Genomic DNA, 20,087 nt, shown 5'->3' on the forward strand with positions numbered 1-20,087 from the left:
TGCATGGGTGGGTCGCTAAAGTCAATGTTAGGGCTGTAGGTCTGTCCCCAGTCTTGGCCTCTGCCTGCAAGCAGTTGGGAGCCTGAAGTGCTGGCTGAAGCCCCTTGATCTGGTATGTGTTTCCTTGCTCCTTACAAAAGGACCACCTGTCCCATACAGGTGTTAGGGGAGTAGGCTCCAGGCAGTTGGCATTTACTGCATTTTCATACCTGTTGCTCTGGAAGTGGAACGGAGACCTTGAATGCTCCTCTCCTGCACTGTGTGTGCACTGGAGGGACTGCTTCAAGGGCACCTCTGCTCCCCCATCCCTCCAGGTAGCTTGGCAAGCTGACATCTGCTAAAACAAGTTTTACACCTGAGTGCTTTACATTCAGCAGGCAGGCTCAGTTGTGTTCCAGCAGAGATCTCTCTTCTTAAACTCTGGGTTTGGGGATTTTTTTTGCACTCTGAGTAGCATGTGGCAGGTCTGTGGAATGGCACTGACTGGATGTTATTCTGATCCCTGCAGGTTGAGATTGTAGACGAGGCCATCTAACCACTCAGCCATGGCACCTACGCTTGCTACCGCACATCGCCGGCGCTGGTGGATGGCATCCACAGCCATCGTTGAGAACCTGCTCTTCTCTGCTGTCCTGCTGGGCTGGGGATCTCTCCTCATCATGCTGAAAGCAGAAGGGTTTTATTCTTACCTGTGTGATGAGTCAGGTAAGGATGCTCTGCAGACTTGTTTGGAGAAGTTGTTGGTGTGGTTGCCTGTCTTAGAGTGGTGTGGAGCTGGCTAGAGTAGGGCTGAGCTTCAGGTCAGCCCTGGGGTAGAAGGGATGCGAGCTCTTTTCCCAGCCCAATGGCATCCTTGTGATGATGAAATGTGTCTGTAGGTGTTGCTGCTTTGCAAAACAATTGTAAAAGAAGCCTTAAAGATGAGGGAAAGTTTTTCTGGGCAGCCTTTTCCACTTGGCCATGGGTTCTTCCGCTGCATGGTGGCCTGGTTGCTCTCCGCAAGGGAAGGCCTGATAGGTTCTGGAAGATGATGATGGAAGATGATGATTTGCAGGGAGGGTGCCCTGAGTTTGTGGAAGGGAATGACAGGCCCTATTCCCTTAGGAGGAGGAAAGAAGAGTGTGAGTGACAGTGAGATCAGTGAAGTCCAGTGAGAGGTTACAGAGGTAAATGCTACTGGTAGTTTCTTTCTCCTTCAAGCATCCAGGATGTGCTCAAACCAGGCTGTGTCTCTGAGGGCTTGAGATCTACTTATCTGGCCCAGCCAGAGGCAGCAGTTGTTGACACTGCCTTGCAGGAAAAGAGGCAATCTTGTGGTGTGGGAAGGGTAACCCTGGGAAAAACAACATGTAGGTGTACATACATCCCCAGCTTGGGCATGGAGAGAACTGTGGTCTGGGGAATCCCACAGTGTGGGAGTGTGGACTGCAGGGTTGAAAGGAACCTGAGGGTATGGATTTGGAAAGCTGCTTTAATGACAGAAGGCTTGCAAGTGCTCAGGGAAAAGGAACAGCAGAGTTGAAGGTGTTGAAGCTTTGTTCAGAGATGAGTGGTGGAAGAGGTGAGAAGGTGAAGCAGCCCATTCGGAGCTGGTGAGTAGGAAGCAGCAGGGGAAAATAGGAATGGTAAATAAGGGCATGGACCAAAATGATTCTGTGATTGTATCACCCCCAGTGGAAAACGGCTGAGCATGGTAGGGGCAAGCTGAAGTGTTGGGAAACAAAATCCAAGCAAAAAGTAACCGTGAATAGTTGTGATGATGCTTTTGTTGTTGTTTTCCTTATTTACCAGCAGCTCGTTAGAGTCTTTTTCTGCTTTGTGTGCGTTTGTGTGGGGCTGCAGAACCTGGGTTGGGGAATTTAGGGAACATGCACGTGTTGAACTTTCTACCAGCTGTAGTTCATCTGCTTAGTCTCCATCCTATGCTCTACTCAGGGAGTGGTGCTTCCAAGTGTGTCCGCATCACTTGGTGTCCAGTAGCGCTCCAGACTGAGTCCTCAGAGGCTGGAAACCATTTAGGACTTCTGCTCAATGCTGGTAACCATTTGGCACTTTTGCTCAAGGCTGCTCAGTTCTTGCTGAGGTGTGGTGACTTCGTCACAGGCCTGAGCAGCATCTCATTAAACCTCTCGGGTGGAGGCTTTCTGCCACTGAGATAAAACACAAGAGTTGATAAGCAAATGCTGACTGTCTTTGACAGCAGCCGTCTTCCATCTGCTTCCCGAGATGTGCCCTGCTTGACTAGAGCCCTGCTTCACTTGGGCCCACCTCTTACTCTTTGCTGTGATTGTTTTCAGTTCCCCTGCCTTTGTCCCATATCAGGGAGATTCACCTTGGCTTCTCCGCCCTGTTTGTCAATCTAGGGTTTGTCTGGCTCCCCCCTTGGGAGTGCCACAGACCACAGGAAAGATGCAAATGCAAACTGTGGTGAAATTGCTGCCCTGGAGGCAATTTCTTCTCCCAGTGACCAGCCTATGCCCTGAGGCAAGAGAAGTTAACCTCTGTAAAGAAACTGATGTAGTCAAATGTTCTCTTTGTCCTCAACTATCTGGCCAGTGATGGCTTGTGATGAGCACCAGGGACCAGTTATGCCAGTTCCCTTGTTCATCCCTGCTTGTTCATTTTCCCTTCTCTGGTTTTCTTTTTGTCCCCATTATGATAGTTTCAGTGATTTGGCAGGGAAGAGTCCTAGATCCAGGTGCGGGGAGAGCAGACTCCCTCACAGCTGCCCTGAAGCAGGCACTGAATGACCAGTACCGAGCCGTGTTTGACCTTTGCTGGGGTTAGGATGGCTCAGTGTCGCCTTCCTTAGTGCAACCCATTGAATGCGGCAGGCTGAGCGGGTGCTTGGCTCGGAAGGCTGGTGCAAACAAATAGCTAGTAGCCTTTGGGCACTTGTTGTTCCTAACGCTGCTCTGGGCATGTAAGTATTGCAAAAAAAAAACCCCAAGACTTTTCCTAATGAGCCAAAGGTTCTTGGCAGGGCTTTTGGTTTGTCAGCAAAAGCTCTTGCACTTTGTGATGCCTTCCAATGAAAGAGAAAACCAGACCTTGTCCCTGCTGTAGGCTCTTCTCTGAAGGTAGCAGCAGCTGCCCAGAAAGTGGCTCTGGTTCGTGAAGGGCTCCTTGTCTTCCTGCTGAATTTCCTGCCTTTCCCTGCCTGCCCTTGGCTTCTGGGGTTGGATTTTACCTGACCACTCTGCAGACAGATGGGGTCTGCTGGACTCCTAGCTGAGTTGTGTGAGGAGCAGAGATGGACCCCTCAGAAAAGTGCACATCACAACGGCAAATACTTTCAAAGCAATTGTGCAACAGGGTTTGAGGTGGGGGTGTTGTGCTCGTTCTGGGCAGCAGGTTTGGCCACATCCTGAGAGGTATGTCTGAAATTTGCTGACAAGGAGTCTGGTGGTAGCACTTTGTTCCCATTTTACTTTTACTACACTACTGCTTAGCCTTTAACCAACTGAAGCAGCATCTTTTATTCGGTGCAAGTGCTGATTCCACAGTCTTTATCAGGTCTGGGGCCTTATCAGCTGCTGGGGAACTTGATCTGCTCGGGGTCTTGCGTTGCTATGATGTTACTGGGATTGGGAAACTTGAGGATCTGAGACATGTTTAAGGAAAAATAAAAAGGAAATCTTGAGTCTGCTAATCTGCTCCCAAAGAGCAGAGATAAGGAGCCAGTTGGACAGAGGGCCTTCCTCTGAGACATGGCTGCAGAAAAGCAAAGGGGTGATAAGTTAATTCACTTACGGCTTAACAGGGCCATAGGAGGCAGGAGCTGCCTTCCAGTTCTTTGCTCTTGTTTATTTGGAGTGTGTGGTGGGGAACTCGCAGGCTGGAGGTCCCTTCCGAGCTGGTAAGCCGTGATGAAGCCTTGTGGGGAGTCTGCACACGCGACCCTGCGGACAGGAAAAGAGTCCCCGTGGTAAATGTTCCATTTCCACGGGAAACAGAGTGCTGATGAGCAGCTGTCGGGGGCATCGAGAGCTGCTTGGGCAGGTGCCAGCCCCGGCTGAGAACTGCCGCAAAACGAAACCACAGCTGGGGAGAGAAGGGGGGGAGTTAACTAGAGACTGCGCCTCAGCTTTCAGCTGAGTGCCCGGAGTGGGGGGTCCTGGACGTGCAAGTGGGTGGACAGGCAGAGAGGGAAACCCAAAGCAATTGCATTTGCAGTGGTCTAAAGGCAAGAACATCTCCTCCCAGTTCCCAGAAGTATGACACCATCCTGAAAAGCGAAAACATGTTCTTATGTGGGCAGGCTGCAGATCAGTTGCTTGCACATGTCTTTTCACTGTGATCTGATTTATTTATTTTTTTTTAACCTAAATTTCTTTTTAACCCATGCTCCCAGGCTCCTTGGCCCTGATTTCTTCTTCCCCTCTCCCTCACCTTAGGAAAAAAATAAGAAGGAAGGTGAGGCTGTGCAAGCTGTGTCCCAGAGAGCTATTGCCAGGGTGACTGTGGGTGGCTCAGCCTGGTCCATGAAACAAGATGAAAGGAAGCCTCTTCTGTGCTGTGTGAGATGGCAGTGACTCTTGAAAAAGCCAGGCGTTCCTCTGGTAGCCTGGTGTGTGCCTGGGATTTGCAGAGGTCAGCAAAGAGTAGTTAATGATTGACCCTCTCATGAAACCTGCAGCACTTAATTTGGGAGACAGGATGACTTTAAATGTTCCAGTAACAGCCTGAACAAATCCCAGCGATGAGCCTGACATAAATGATTACTGAGGCAGCCTTCTCTCACCTAAGCTGTCATTCTTTAAATAGTAACTTGCACTACTAATTGGGCAGTAGAAATCCTGCTGCTTGGAGGGGGAGTGCTGTAAAAATAGGCAGCATGTTCTTGTAATTACTGATAAAGGCTTGCAGCTTCTTCTAGCTTGACAGTGAGACAGCAGCGAGCACGCATGGACTGAGGCTGTGCTGCTGGCACACCCGGGTGGCACTCTTGTGTGTCAGACCTGGCATGCCTGCATGCAGGTGGCCTTGGCAGGAGAATTTGGGTGAGGGCACTGCTGTCTGCACAGAGACAGCCCTTCCCCAAAGCACTCTTGCAGATGGAGCCAGGCACGTAGGAGACTTTCTCCAGCAGTGTGGCGTGAGCTGATCTGGAACAGGATCTGAGCTGTGATTGAGGGAAACTGCTGTTTGCTGTAACCAGGTGCATTAGGTAGGTGAGTAGTTAGGCAGGTTCTCTGCCCATTAATCTCCTAGCTGTGTGTCATCTCTCTCTCCTGTGCTGGTGATCTGGCACATGAATCTATGCTGCCCAATGAGGTGGGTATTGGCTGGACACACCTGCAGCCCCTCTAAAATGTTCTATTTATGGAGGTGGCCTAAAGGATCAGAGGATGTCAAGAGTGCCAAGGGCTGCTGGAATCATTTCCATTACGCCTCAGTGGATCTTCTCTTGTTGCTCAGGGGTTGCTTCTATTTTCACAAACAATTTGTATTTCCACACAGCCCTGTTGCCCTGCCCCTCCTCGGAGCTGGCAAGGAGCAGCTGTAAACAAGGTGGTTGGTACAAGAAGGCGCTGAAGCTTGGTGCCCTGATCCAGCCTTCCTGGCTGTAGCAAGTCTCCAGAGAGGCCAAGTTTCCTTGCTGTTTCTGAGCTGTGTCCTCTTTGCCTGCTGGTGCTCATCATGCATGCCATCAAAGGGTCTGCTAGCAGGCGTGTGCTGTGGGAGCTCCTCGGGGTCATGTTGCAACTGTACACATCAATACGTTAGCAGTAATTCATCTACTCTGGCCTTAAACGCTGAATATTTCTCTTTCAAGAGCTCTTCATGGGAAGGACAGACACAGCCTCTTTAACACATGCAGCCAGGAGTTATAAGGTCACTGCACTATCCATGTCCCTCCACCCTTCTTCCACTCCACAGCTGAGCTATCTCTGTAGAGTGCTGACACAGGGAAACCACTACTACTTTGTCACTCTTTTCTCCCCCCACCCCCCACCTTGTTTTCCCAAGATTAACCTCTCACCCACATCTGTTTCCTATGAATTTATCTTTGTGGAGAGCCCAAAAAGCCTTAATGCTGTGTGTGAAGCTGTGTGCTGTGCCTGCCTCATTGAGATGCTGCCAGAAGTCAGTGTTTAAGATCCTGAAACACACCATGAGGAGACTGTGAGGGGAAAATGGATTGAGGAGTAGTGTGGAAACTGCGGAGATCCTCTCAGGTCTGTCCAGAACTGATTTCTAAGGATGTAAACTGGGACCTTTAGGCTGGAGGCTGTCCTCCCTGCAGAAGGCTGCTGATAGGACATCTGGCCTTTTAGGGATATCTCTGTTGCTTACTCTGGCTACCCATGACTAGCAGGGCAAGAGAAGGGGCAGATTAAGTTATCAAATAAGGAGCAAATGGCAAAGAGAAGAGACAAACAGTTGTAACTGCCCACAGGCTGTTTGAGGCCATCTTAAGCACGTAGTGAGAGCTCTCACCAAGGTCAATACCTTGAGAGCAATAGAAATGGAGAGAAATGCCATGCACCTTCCCTGGAGTGCTGGGAGGGGACAGAGCAAGGCTTGCAGGCAGCTCAGAAGCCATGGATATCAGCATCTGAGTTCCTGCTAATACCTGATGGCAGGAAGGTGGAGCACAATTTGTTTGCAGTGGACACAAAGCTGGGAGAGTTGTTTTGGCCAGATAGAATCAGGGTGAAACCAGTAACTGTAGGGGTGCTGAGGCTTGGGTAGAAGAGAATTCCAAGTGGAATGATGCGATCTCCAGAGACGCCAGGGGGGGTGAGAGCAGCCAAGGGGATCTCCTCTGCCAGCTGCATCAAGTGGTGAATGTGAGGTCAGCTGTACATGAGGGATTCCTGCTAATTGGCTAAGCCGGGCTCACTGTGAGCCTCTAGTCTTGTTTCACATGGACTGGTATGGGGGGGACTTCCTCTTTTCACTGACCTGACAGAGTTCACTACTGTCAAATACAGAGGAGAGAGTTTTATGTCACTGGCCTGCAGCAGCAGTCAAAGAGTAAGTGCTTTGTCATGCCAGCAAAGGTTACTTCTAAGCCAGATAAGCTTTGGGAGAAGGAGAGCTCTGCATTGGTAACAGTCTACAGGCACTTGTGTTCACTGAGGAGTTGTAAGCCTCCCTGGAACAGGCCTGGAGCAGGAGCAGGCCTGCAGTGAGGCAGTGAGGCTGCTGTTGCAAAGAAAAGGGAACTTCTCTCTCTCTTATTTATTTATATTTTGCACTGTCCTGTTTCTGTCTCCATTACACAATGTGGGCTCTGTTCAGCGTGGGAGTTTGCTTGCAGAGTTCCTCATGTAAGGGCAAGAATGAAAGCTGGAGATAATAATTGATCTGTATGGTCTATGGAAAGAGTAGAAGCTGCTAATTATGGGGTAGAAGTTAAAGATGCATCATTTAACGAATGGAGAAGACAGGTGAGCTGCCAGCCCTCCTGGGAACAGGGCAGTTACAGTATCACAGTATCACCAGGGTTGGAAGAGACCTCACAGATCATCAAGTCCAACCCTTTACCACAGAGCTCAAGGCCAGACCATGGCACCAAGTGCCACGTCCAGTCCTGCCTTGAACAGCTCCAGGGACGGCGACTCCACCACCTCCCCGGGCAGCCCATTCCAGTGTCCAATGACTCTCTCAGTGAAGAACTTTCTCCTCACCTCCAGCCTAAATCTCCCCTGGCACAGCCTGAGGCTGTGTCCTCTCGCTCTGGTGCTGGCCACCTGAGAGAAGAGAGCAACCTCCTCCTGGCCACAACCACCCCTCAGGTAGTTGCAGACAGCAATAAGGTCACCCCTGAGCCTCCTCTTCTCCAGGCTAACCAATCCCAGCTCACTCAGCCTCTCCTCGTAGGGCTGTGCTCAAGGCCTCTCCCCAGCCTCGTTGCCCTTCTCTGGACATGCTCAAGCATCTCAATGTCCCTCCTAAACTGGGGGGCCCAGAACTGAACACAGTACTCAAGGTGTGGTCTAACCAGTGCAGAGTACAGGGGCAGAATGACCTCCCTGCTCCTGCTGACCACACCATTCCTGATGCAGGCCAGGATGCCACTGGCTCTCTTGGCCACCTGGGCACACTGCTGGCTCATGTTCAGGCAGGTATCAGTCAGTACCCCCAGATCCCTCTCTGTCTGGCTGCTCTCCAGCCACTCCGACCCCAGCCTGTATCTCTGCATGGGGTTGTTGTAGCCAAAGTGCAGCCAGGTGAAATCCAGGAAGGACTTTTCAGAACCAGAGTGGCTACTGCAAGATCAGTTCCTCGTCCATCCCTCTATCTGCAGTGAGGGCAGGAAGCTTTTCATTTGAGCAGGCTGTAGCTCCGTGCCAGGCCTTGTCAGCCCAGTGACCGGACCCAAAATAACCAGTTTGGCTGCAATTATCACTTCCAGTTTAGTCACAGGGAAGATCTGGGAGGATGTGCCAGTTGAAGATTAGCAGGACCTTATTTCTGTGTTAGTTTCTTCTGGCTTTAGTCCCCTGTAGTTGCTAAGGCCTTGCTGTGCAGTTGTTTTCATAGAGAAATGAATCTCTGTCCCTCGGTTGTTACTCTGCTGCTGCTTGGGATACTCATCCCCTGGGTGCCTGCACATCCCTCCCTGCTCCCAGCTGAGCTCATCAGGTTTCTCTTGTCACAGAACCATAGAGTTGTTTCAGTTGGAAAAGACCTCTCAGACTGAGTCCAGCCATCAGCCCAACTCCACCGTGGCCATTAAACCATGTCCCAGAGTGCCACGTCTACTTGTTTCTTGAACACCTCCAGGGATGGTGCCTCCACAACCTCCCTGGGCAGCCTGGTCTAACCCCTGACCACTCCTGCAGGAAAGACATTTTTCCTCATACCCAACATAAACCTCTCCTGGCACAATTTCAGGACATTTCCTCTTGTTCTGTCACCTGACACTAGGATGAAGTGACTGATCCCCTGCTCCTCCTTCTGCTCCTCTTCTTTCCCTGCTCCATTTCCAGTTATAATAACAAATGGAGTGTGCTGGAGGATGTATGCCCTGTGCATGGTGGCACCCTGTGCATGGTGGCACCCTGTGCATGGTGGCACCCTGTGCATGGTGGCACCCTGTGCATGGTGGCACCCTGTGCATGGTGGCACCCTGTGTGTGAGGCTCTTTCTCTTCCCTCCCTCTTGCAACACTGCAAACCATGTCCCAACGTGATGGTCCTCTCTCATCCTATGTAGGAAACATCACCAGCAGCCCACAGCATGACAACAGCACAGCTTCAGAGCACAAATGGCCTTCCTGCAATGCCCAGGATGAAATGCTGAACTTGGCTTTCACCATTGGCTCCTTCCTGCTCAGTGCAATCACACTGCCCCTGGGAATTGTCATGGACAAGTACGGCCCTCGCAAGCTGCGGCTACTTGGCAGGTTGGTATCCTGGACTCCCTGGGTGGATGGAGGGATGGATTCCTGGCTTGCTTGAAGCAGATGGGTGCTGGTTTGTTGCTATGTCTGTTGTGGGATCTCTGCAGCCTCAGGAACTGTGTGAGGGATGGGGCTGGGACCTATTGGGAGCTGCTGGCCATACACAGGGAGGCAGATCAGCTCTGGGATGATTTTTGGCCAGCAGAGTGGATTGTTCCATACAGAAGGGCCTAGGACTCTGTGTCCACACTTCAGCTTCCAGCGTTGCTCTGTGCTCCCTGGCCAGATGGAGCCTGGAGGAAGAGTGGAGTCATTTGTGAGTCACGATGGGTAGCTTTTTCTTTGAGCTGGGAGCTGTGTCCTGAGAGGCACAAAATCAAGGAGTTACATCATCACTTGCAAGCTGGGGAGTTAGCTAGGGGATAAACACGTCCTGCCTGCCTTTTCTAGGGCCCTTCTCTGCCATGTGCTGTATGCTACTTTCTGCCTCAAACAGCAGGGCTGTTAGCTGCTTCTGTCAAGGTATGTAGGGATTAGTATTTGTTGGGCATTGCTGAATTTTAAGGTACTGAACTGTACCAGAAACCAAGCTGGCCTGCAGACAGGATGGGAAAAACAGGGCAAGTCTCTGACTCAGATCCTGCCACAGAGTTGCAGGTAAGAGCTGTGAGTGCTGTGACCACGGCTGGATCTCGGCATAAAGGCTGCTGCTGGCTTTGGTCAATGTGAGATGAGGGCTGGCAAAGCTCTGTGCTGGAAAATCAGTAGGGAATTTGAGTCTGGCAAGAGCTGTCAGTACTAGAAGGAAAGGTTGCTGCCTCAGCCCTTGTGCAAGGTTTGCTTGTAAAATCCAGGGAAGTACCAGGTACTTCTTTCCAAATTGCCACTTTCCCTTCCTCTTACAGAAACTGTACTGTGTTTACTCAAGGTGCTGAGGAGGTGGATGCATCTGGCATGTACTGTTTGTAGGGCCAAGACACTCATGGTTGTGGCTCTCTTTCAGTGCCTGCTTTGCTGTGTCCTGTGTTCTGATTGCCTATGGTGCCAGTAACCCAGACTGTGAGTACCTGTTCCTCTGCTGAGCTGGGAGGGCTCTGGGGCTGTGGCTGGTTTGGTTTTAGGATGAAAGCAGATAAGTGAGCATGGCACTATGTGCCCTGCCTGTCACATCTCCAGTACTCTGCTGGGGTCTTGCTGAGGACACAAGCATCTGCTGGTCTGAGGGAGCTACGTGGCTCTGGGAAGGGCTGGTGTTTCACAACATTAACTGAAGAAGCATAGCAAGGGCTACATGTCTGAGATATCCAGGCCTTCAGCACGGTATTTGAGCAGGGTCAGGTCCTGTAAAGCAGCAATTCTGAACAAGCTCATAGTGTTTTCAGGGCTGGGAAATGAGCAATGGCACATGATGTACAATCAGCTTTCTCACCAGGGATAGATGGGAGTTTGCATCTCAGGACCAGACAGTGAGATAACACTTTGAATGGGGTTCCTTCATTTAAACCATCCTTTAAAGACCCATTCAGACAAGGTGTATCAGCAAGTCTGGTCATCAGAGACAAGAAATCCTTCCACCCTGGGGAGAAACAATCCCATCCTTAACTCCGTCTTGGAGGAGAGCCCTGGCCCTTCCCCTCTGTGTGGCTGGGGAGTTGGTTGCTGGGTCAGGAACAGCATGACATGTCCTGAGGGTGTTGATCCCCTGAGGTTTTCATACCTTCAGGGTGTCTGTCTCCTATTCTGAGCTCCTCAATTCAAGAGAGACATTGAGATACTGGAATATGTCCAGAGGAGGGTGACAAAGTTGGTGAGGGGCCTGGAACACAGCCCTGTGAGGAGAGGCTGAGGGAGCTGGGGGGTGTTGTGCATCCTGGAGAAGAGGAGGCTCAGGGGTGACCTCATTGCTGTCTACAACTACCTGAAGGGAGGTTGTAACCAGGTGGGGTCAATCTTTTCTCCCAAGCAATCAGCAACAGAACAAGGGGACACAGTCTCAAGTTGTGCCAGGGGAGGTCTAGGCTGGAGTTAGGAGGAAGTTCTTTACAGAGAGAGTGTTTGGCATTGGAATGGGCTGCCCAGGGAGGTGGTGGAGTCACCATCCCTGAAGGTGTTCAAGAAAAGCCTGGATGAGGCACTTAGTGCCATGGTCTAGTGGATTGGCTGGCTGGGTTGGACTGGATGATCTTGGAGGTCTCTTCCAACCTGGTTGACTCTGATTCTACCCCAGGAAAGCTAAGGGCTGGTGTTGTATTGTTGCAGCTCTGTCTGTGCTGATATTCATCGCCCTGGCTCTGAATGGCTTTGGTGGGATGTGCATGACCTTCACCTCGCTCACGGTAAGTGAAGAGTTATTACCTGCCTGTTTCATTCCCTACTGTGGCTGGGAGCGGGGTTAGCAGGAAAGAACAAAGTGGCTCTTTTGCCTGTGGCTTGAATAGCTCGTGTTTTTCTGTGGTACAAAGGGTCAGTCACTCTCTTACCTGACAGGCTGAGTACTAACTGGTTATTCCAAGGCTGCCGACCTTTTCTTTTACCCACCCCTTGCATATCAGGTGAAGGTGGGGAAGGAAAAAGGAAGTGTTTTTGTCTAGGACTTAAATTGTCATATGCCTGTACATGCAGTGCTCAGCTACCTGGCACAGGCTGGGTATGTGTTTGCACTGGATTTAGCACTGACATAGTGCAGGAAGAATCAGCAGGACACACAAACTCTGGCAGCTGGGTGAGAGCAGCTTTCTGTAAATGCAGTTTTCATCTCAGCCCAGGAAAATGGTTGCTCCTAAGCACAATAGCTCTTGCTTTCAGAAGAGTGAGAGTTCCTTCCAGGTTTCCTGTTGAATGCGCTCAGCTTCATCTGTGCAGCCCACTTAGATTTGTTTAGTCCGTGGATTATGTTGCAAGCATTGGTCAGCAGTTGTCAGCTGAATCTCTACGTTTTGCTGTTCATTTTGCCTGGAGACAGAAGCAGGATAGTCCTCCAAGTAGCTGCTTTATTTTCTACCTCATTACCCTGATCCCTGTCAGTGTGTCTGAAACAGGCTGGGCGGCAAGTCTCTCAGAACTGGCTGGGAGAAGCACTGATGGTTCTTGAGTTGTGACTAAAAGCTTTTGAGTTTGGACTGCATTACCTTCAACTTGCTGTTGAAGTAAAACTTTGTTAAGGTTACCTCTAACCGAACGAGACTCAGACACTGGCTGAACTCCTAGAGACCTAAATTTGGCAGAGGCTGGGTTTACAGGCCACTATGTGTCCTGTGATACTGCTGCTGCTGTTGCTAGCATTCTATTCAAAGCTTTCAAAACTCCATGCAGATGTCAGTGTCTCCTCAGTATGTGTTCCAGTGTTCTTCACTGGAAGCCTTGGCTGTGGTCCCAAAGAACTATGGGGCAAATGTCATCCTGCCACGCTTCAAATGAAAGCAAAGAGAGGAGCACGTCAGTACTGCTGTGGAGGACAGGACTCCCATCCTACTGCTGCCAGCATTGGTTATTGTCTCTCTGGGTGGTTATTAAGGGGTCACAGATTATTTGAGAGTCTCTGGTGATGATAGAAGGGAGGGCAAGAGTAGGGCAGAAATTTATTGGAAGTGCTGTCCTGTGGCTTCTAGCACTAGAAGCAGTCAGCTAAAGCAACTTAGTGCCCTCATTAGTGAGGCAGTTCTGCAGCACTAGAGAAGTACAGTGGCAGGAAAAAGGTTGAGTCTTCCAAGAAGAGATCCAAGCCCTGAGAAGGTCGGAAGCAAGTAGCAAATGCTGTGAGGTCCCATATGGAAAGCTTAGGTGGAGCCCATCCCCCTGCAGACAGCACTGTGCTTTGCAAAGAGCTGAGGTGGCTTCAGGCTTGACTTTACAAATCCAGATTCAGATGTAGCTGCTTCTGCCTCCCTACACAGGCATTTTGGTACCTGAGGCATACAAATGGGATTAAAAATAGTGCAGAGTGGGAGGGAAGCAGTTTTTCACCTGCACCACAGCTTAGCTTAGCTGTGGTGCTGCCTGGTAAAAGCAGGTGTATTTTGCTCATTGCTAGCTTACTGACTTATCCCTGCACGGTTCTGCCTGCGAGCTAGGATGTTCACAGCTGGTGTTTCAAGAGTCATCTTCCTGAGGGCTTCTTCCACCTGCAGCCCATGGAGACAGAGAGGGATACAGGGATGACAGATCCATGGCTTGTGGGCTCTGGCCAATGTGGCTTGCATGCACTGTGCTCAGGAGAGGCTTGGGGAAGTGTGGCTGGAGAGCTGCCTGGCAGAAAGGGATCTGGGGGTTGTAATAGACAGGCAGCTGAATATGAGCCAGCAGTGTGCCCAGACGGCCAAGAAGGCCAATGGCATCCTGGCTTGTATTAAAAATGCTGTGGCCAGCAGGAGTAGGGAGGAGATTGTCCCCTTGGACTTGGCTGTGCTGAGGCCACACCTCCAGTATTGTGTTCAGGTTTGGGCACCACAATACAAGAGGAGGTGCTGGAGCAGGTCCAGAGGAGGGCTGGTGAAGAGCCCTCTTATGAGAGACTGAGGTTGCTGGGGATGATTAGTTTCAGGAAGAGGAGGCTGAGGGGAGACCTCATTGCTGTCTACAACTACCTGAAGGGATGTTGTGGAGATGCTGCTGCTGGTCTCTTCTCACAGGTAGTTGGAGACAGAAGAAGGGGGAATGGCCTCAAGCTAAGACTGGGGAGGTTTAGGTTGAACATTAGGAGAAAGTTTTTCACAGAGAGAGTGTTCAAGGACTGGAAGGAGCTGCCCAGGGAGATGGTGGAGTCACCAACCCTGGATGTGTTTGGATGTGGTGCCTGGGGATATGGTTTAAGGTGAATCTTTGTGAGTAGGGTCATAGGTTACACTTGGTGATTCTGAAGAGCTTTTCCAACCTGGATGTTTTTGTGATTCTGAAGTGCTGAAAGGGGAGACTCAGTGTCCTTTTTGAGGGCATTCATTGCATGCAGGCAGAGAGCACTGATCAACTCCTGGTGCCAAGTGAGCCACAAACACTGGCTGCTGAGCACACACAAGTCAGCAAGGTGACTTCCTTCTCCTGCCAGCTGCAAGTGACCTGAAATGCTCCAGGAAATGGGTCAAACCCACTGGTGCTTGAACTGGTCCTTGGCCACCCCAAGCGGGTTACAGTTGCTGCGTTGTGGCAGGGTGGTCATGAAGGGAGCTTCTGCAGCCTCTGGGGTTGGGATGCTTGCCAGGTGCTGCAGCTTTGGGCTGTCTCCCCGAGTGTTGAAACCCCCTGGGACACCTGCAGGCACGGGCATGGTGTCATCTGATATGAGGGCGGGAGAGGGACCCTCAGCGCCTCTGCAAGGCATAAACAGGCTCTGGGACAGCAGTCCGTGAAGCTTTGGCTCTCGGGTTCAGGGCCTTTTCCAGGGTACCAGGCAAGCAGAGGGCAGGCTGCGGAGCCAAGCAAGCTGCTGTTTGTTGCGGGGCGCCTGGCGCTGCGGCGCGGGGAGGAGCAGGCGAGCGGCGCGGTCCCGGCTCTGGGAACAAGGTCAGCCTGTGCCTGTGGTTCCAGCGCGGAGGGGCCAGCTCTGCCTCGTGACCTGCTCTTAGCCAATATAAGTGCCGATTGGAAATGGAAACAGATCTGTGTTGGTGGCACTGACAGCAACCCAGGAATCTGGCACCGGTTCTGCTCTGAAGCTATTTCATGCAAAGAAATAAACATGTGTGATAAATTACCACAAAGAGCCTTTTATAGATTGTTTTTCTGCCCTGCTTTCCTTTCAAGAATTACAGCTGCTTCGCTCTTCTCTTCTGCTGCAAACAGCACCCTTCAGCTGGGGGGGTAGGGGCACACATCGCTGTGTAGGGGGTATTAAGATAACTTAGGGCTCTGTGATCTTTTGTTTGTTGGGTGATGTGCTCAGGGATTTCCATATGCTGTGGACAAAGCAGGCAGTTTGAGGCTTTCCTGGAGAACATGTTTTTAGTGTCTGTGTAACTTCCAAATATACCCCTGATAGGGAAAACAGCTTAGCTTGAACAAAACCACCACTCTCCAGCAGTCTATGTCTCAGTCCTTTGCCTTGTTCCACTCTTCTTTCAAACAGTCCTTGCAAGAGGAGGGAAATTTGGTTTGCTTGTGTGACTGTGGTGCCTTTTGTATAAGGATTATCTCCAGGAAAAAGCTGGGGGGGAAAAAAAAATCAAAGTCTGAAACTCACTGTAGGGCAGATGAGAAAATAATTAGCAAGAGGAAGTTATTTTATCAGTTTAGGATTGTATGCCTGTAATAAAGGACTCTGGGGGGAAAAACAGTAGAGCCAAACTTAATGGGGAATGAAGTTAATAATACATTGGGTATTACTGACCTTTAAACAGGAGCTCTAAGAGTTTCTGTCATTGTAGGTCTTGTAGAGTTTGGGCTGTCACACCAGCATGGGCAGAAGTTAGTGAGGAAAACCCTTCTGGCCTGCTGGGAGAAGATCAAAATAAGGATCAGATCATTTCAGTAGCAGAAAAACAAGAAGCCCACTTGCTCTCTGGCTTTAGGGTTTGGGGTTTTTTTTCTCTCTCTGGTTCATTTTTTCCAATGCTTGCTGCTATAAAGACAGCATGAAAAATGACTTGGTAAATACTGTGTGTTATTTTAGTAGCTGCTCTCTAGAAGAGAGCCGTAGAGGCATTGCCAATGCTGCCACTTGCAGTCTGAGAGGTTTTTCTGTCTGGGTGTAGACTACTTTTCCATTTGCCTTCTCTCTGCCCCTCCATATAAGTCTCAGATTTCTTTTCCTCCCAAGTGCTCAGTCTTTGCAGTTCCTCCCTCGATGGGATTGGCTAAGACCTTAAATCTCCTATGGGCATTTTTTTAATTAAATCTGGCTACTTGTTTGGTGTCAAATAGGATTTTAGGAAGTCTCTCACCCTTCTAGGGCTTCTGTCTCCATCAAAGGAGAAGCAGACTTGGATTTTCCCAGTCATGACTGCTTGCTTTCAGGCTGCTCTACATCTCCAGTAGCCCTCAGAGCAGGAGGATCCACCTGGGAGTTGCTTGTCAGCTGTATGAAAAAGGCTTTTTGTGATCTCTGGGGCTCTGGGGAAAAACCAGCCCGAGCCAAGAAGCAGCTGTGTTTGTGGAGCTCTTGCCCTGCTCTGAGCTCCTCAGCAGGAGCAGCTGCTTGTTGTAATTTCTGGAGATTATTTCAAGTTTGGGGTATTTTGAGATTAAATGAATACCCTGCCTGGTGACCATGAGCAGCCTTTCTGTAACCTGCAGATACTGTGTTCTGCAGCTGCCATTTGCTGGGGTGTGTATCTAGGCCACCCCTTCCAAGAAGAGATGTTTTTGTGCCTGGTAACAGACCTTTGGATCCTTTGCCGTTTCCTGTCTGCAGCTCCTGAAAGCAGCCTGTTGGCAGCTCTCCCGCATGCAGGGATCTGGGGATGGGTGTGGGGATCCTCGCCGCAGAGCAGTGCAGCGTTTGCTGCCTCTGCCGTGTGGGTCTGCTCGGGGTTCACCGGCAGCAGCAGGCTCAGCACATCGCTGCTGCTGCTGCTCCCTGGCTGGGGTTATCTGAGGACCTAGAGACTGCACTGCATAGGAAGCTCTGCAGTGAGACAGAGGGATGATAAACAGCCAGATGGATCCTGGAGTGTTCCTGCACAGGAATAGTTGTGTTGTAAACACCCTGGTCCTGCCGTGACACCGGCCAGATTTGCTTGCCTTATATGCTGCTCCTGGGAAAGATGGATTTGTTTTTCAGCAGTGGAAGGGCAATGTGATGACAGCATTTGCTTGCTCACATTTGGTCTAACGCGCTCTGAATCATTTTGCTCCGCTGCGTCTTTAAACAGATAAAATGCTGCTTGTGCTCTCAGTTCGACAAGGCACCTGCAGTGTCCTGCTTTAAGGCCCTCTGGGGCTGACGTGTAGTGATGCCAAAGCGAATTTGGGGAGTAAGTGACCTGAAAAAGAAGGTGGGAGGGAAATCTGCCTGCCTGCAGCAGAATCTCTGCCTCTTGACCAGTTTTTGGATGATCTCTCTGTAGCTTACAGCTTCAAAGCTCTTCCCTGTAATATCCAGCTTTCAGGTCATCATTAGTTGGGGATGAAAACCTGTCCACTTCTGGCTGGTTAGAAAAAAGGTGAGTTCTTTCATTCCCAGGAGAATGGAAAGGTCTCACAGCTCTTTCTGTGTGTTCTACTCTGCTTCTGGGTCCTGAGTGGAAGCAGGGGCCAAAAAGCCAGCCTGGGAGTGCTTTTGCTGTTGAGGTGGCAGAAGTGGCTGCTGTGAGTTGCTTCTAGCTGTCTGTACTAAGAACTTCGCTTTCCCAACAGATCCTTGCAGAACCAGCATGTTCTGCCCTCAGCAATGCCATTACATCTGATAGGAGCCCAGGCAACAAAGTGGGGTGGGTGGCAGGAGTAGCAATGTAAGTTGCAGTTGCTGCAGAGTTCAGCAGGTTTGTATCTTTGTCAGGCAATGAAGCCTTGGATGTTTGTGGTTGCCTTCCTGCATCTTGCTCCAGGATGATGTGTGTGGGTATCTGAGCCATCCAGCAGATGGAGAAATGACCACCTTTAGCCTCTCTCATGGAAAGACTTTACCTTCACAGAAGGAGCCAGGGACTTAGCTAGAAATAGAAACACAAAGAGCAGCACAGCTCTCATTTTCCTCTGTTCCTTCTTGTTATAACAGGCACTTTCTGGTCTATTGCAAAGATTTGGGTGCTGACCCAGGGTGCATAAACAAGGTGTTGCAGGGTGTGTTGAAGACTTGCAGCAATCGCAGCCTGTCTCTAACAAGTCTTGACTAAAAAGGGGGTGATGTGCAGAGAGAACTTGGGCACATATTTTGGAGAGGAAAACAGGTGATGGCTAGAGATTTGGGTAAGGAACTCTTAAAGCACAAGGGCTGAAGCAAACACTCATTGCTCCTTGTCCTATCACGGGGAGCAAGTGGTTTAGTTGATTAGAAGGTGTTGGACTCGATCTCGAAGGTCTTTTCCAAACTGATTGATTCTGTAAAGGTAGCCAATGCAAAGCTGTCAGTCTGAAAAGAAGCAGAGTCATTGAGCACATAAATCTTGGCTTGTAGATGTTCTCTGACACTGAAGATGCCTATGCAACCTGCAAAGCAATATCCCAAAGAGCTAAGTTATTCTCCAGTGAAACTGGTTGCTTCAGATTCTGCTATTCAGGACTCTCAATCCTAAATGCTGTTACCTTCTCAAGAGAGCCTCCTTCCCCTTTCTTCCCTTCCCTTGGCAGCAGCCTGTTTGAACCAACCTTTTTCTTTCAACAGCTGCCCAACATGTTTGGTGACCTTCGTTCCACGTTCATTGCTCTGATGATTGGCTCCTATGCATCCTCTGCTGTGACTTTTCCAGGAATCAAGGTGAGGATGTGGGATCATGACTCATGACTGGTGGTGTTGTGCTAGAGTCTTGCACCATTTAGCAATAATGTGGAAAGAAAGAGGGACTATTTGCTAAAACATTCTTAGAGATGTCTTTGCAAGGTTCAGTTCCTGTCTCTTCTGGACTTTCCAAGTGCCTCAACTCAAATACTGCATAGAGAGCAGTCTGGTTGCTAATTGACAGTGAAAATTCAAAGTTGTTAAATGAAACTGAAGGCTCAAATATTTTTTTTTTAATGAGAGGTTGTTTGTTTGCTTTTTAAAGTCTGAGGAGTGTATACATGTCTATGTTTAATCCCTGGGATTGTCACAGGTGGTTGGCTTTGAACAGAGTTCACAGCTAGCAAACAGCACTGAAAGAACAGAAGAGACAGGCACTTGGGCTGCCTTGGTAGAGCGCTTAGCTCTCTGAACCAAAGAGATTTAATTGCAGAGTTAGCATAAGGGGGATACAGTAAAGGTAAACTGGGCTCAGGTGTGCAGGGAAGTTCCTGCTGGCTTTCCAAGGAGGAAATCCTAGATGCAAACCTTTGATGGCAGTCATCTGCACTACAGCTGCTTGCTGTTCCAGCTGGAGGTCCTGTTGTTGCTATAGCTGCTGTTAAAGATGTGAATATACATCTCTTTCCAAGCCTGTATGTCACAGAACTGTTTTCTTATCACTTGAGTTAAACCCATTTTAAATGTAGCATGTTTTTCTTTCCCACAGCTTCCTTTCAGACCTCATTCAAAGAATATTGAAGTATCTTTCTGCTCTTATAGCCAAAAACATATTCCCTTGTGATTTCCAGGTTATATATGACTTTGGGGTCTCCTTCATCCTTATTCTGCTTGTTTGGGCAAGCTGTGCAGGATTAGTTTTCCTCAACTGCTTCTTCAATTGGCCACTGGAGCCTTTCCCAGGACCAGAAGACATGGACTATTCGTAAGTGTCCTCTAGACTGGCCTTGAGGGCTAATCCCATTCTTAATCCTCTAGAAAGTGCTGTCTTGGCTAATTTAGAGGAGTGGACAAGGATCTCCCATGTATAGTGTTCATTGCTGCTGTTCATTCTTAATGCTAATGGCAGACATAAATCCTCAGCCTATGTCTTGACTGGGGAATATCTATGAAAATTGGAATTTTCCAAAGTGTAGGAATTATGAAGGAAAAACAATCTGTCAGTAGTTATAAGTATTCCTGTATTGACCTGTGCCAAATTGGCCTGAAGGAAATGTCTTGCTGTGCTCTGGATCCAGACCATTTGTGGGTTTGCAGATAAAAAACACTGCCTTAAATCTCCATATGGCCTTTCTGACTCTCTCAACTTCGCTGTCTCTTGATTCCTCACCCTGTGTTGCAGCTCTCACGCTCTTTGCTGCC

The 20,087-nt window shown here is 49.6% G+C and overlaps 1 protein-coding gene across 2 annotated transcripts in view; it reads left to right on the forward strand.

The window, feature by feature from the left end:
* SLC43A2 (solute carrier family 43 member 2) overlaps nucleotides 1-20,087 on the forward strand; it is a 36,397-nt gene that overhangs the window by 1,889 nt on the left and 14,421 nt on the right. For both annotated transcript variants that reach the window (XM_064165801.1, XM_064165800.1), the window contains exons 2-7: nucleotides 509-705; nucleotides 9,172-9,361; nucleotides 10,362-10,417; nucleotides 11,618-11,694; nucleotides 18,612-18,704; nucleotides 19,517-19,650. In XM_064165801.1, coding sequence (XP_064021871.1) covers nucleotides 546-705; nucleotides 9,172-9,361; nucleotides 10,362-10,417; nucleotides 11,618-11,694; nucleotides 18,612-18,704; nucleotides 19,517-19,650 — 710 coding nt within the window. In that variant the 5' untranslated portion in view covers nucleotides 509-545. The remainder of the gene's footprint in view (nucleotides 1-508; nucleotides 706-9,171; nucleotides 9,362-10,361; nucleotides 10,418-11,617; nucleotides 11,695-18,611; nucleotides 18,705-19,516; nucleotides 19,651-20,087) is intronic.

This window comes from Pogoniulus pusillus, chromosome 27, assembly GCF_015220805.1.
Source record: "Pogoniulus pusillus isolate bPogPus1 chromosome 27, bPogPus1.pri, whole genome shotgun sequence".
NCBI lineage: Eukaryota > Metazoa > Chordata > Aves > Piciformes > Lybiidae > Pogoniulus > Pogoniulus pusillus.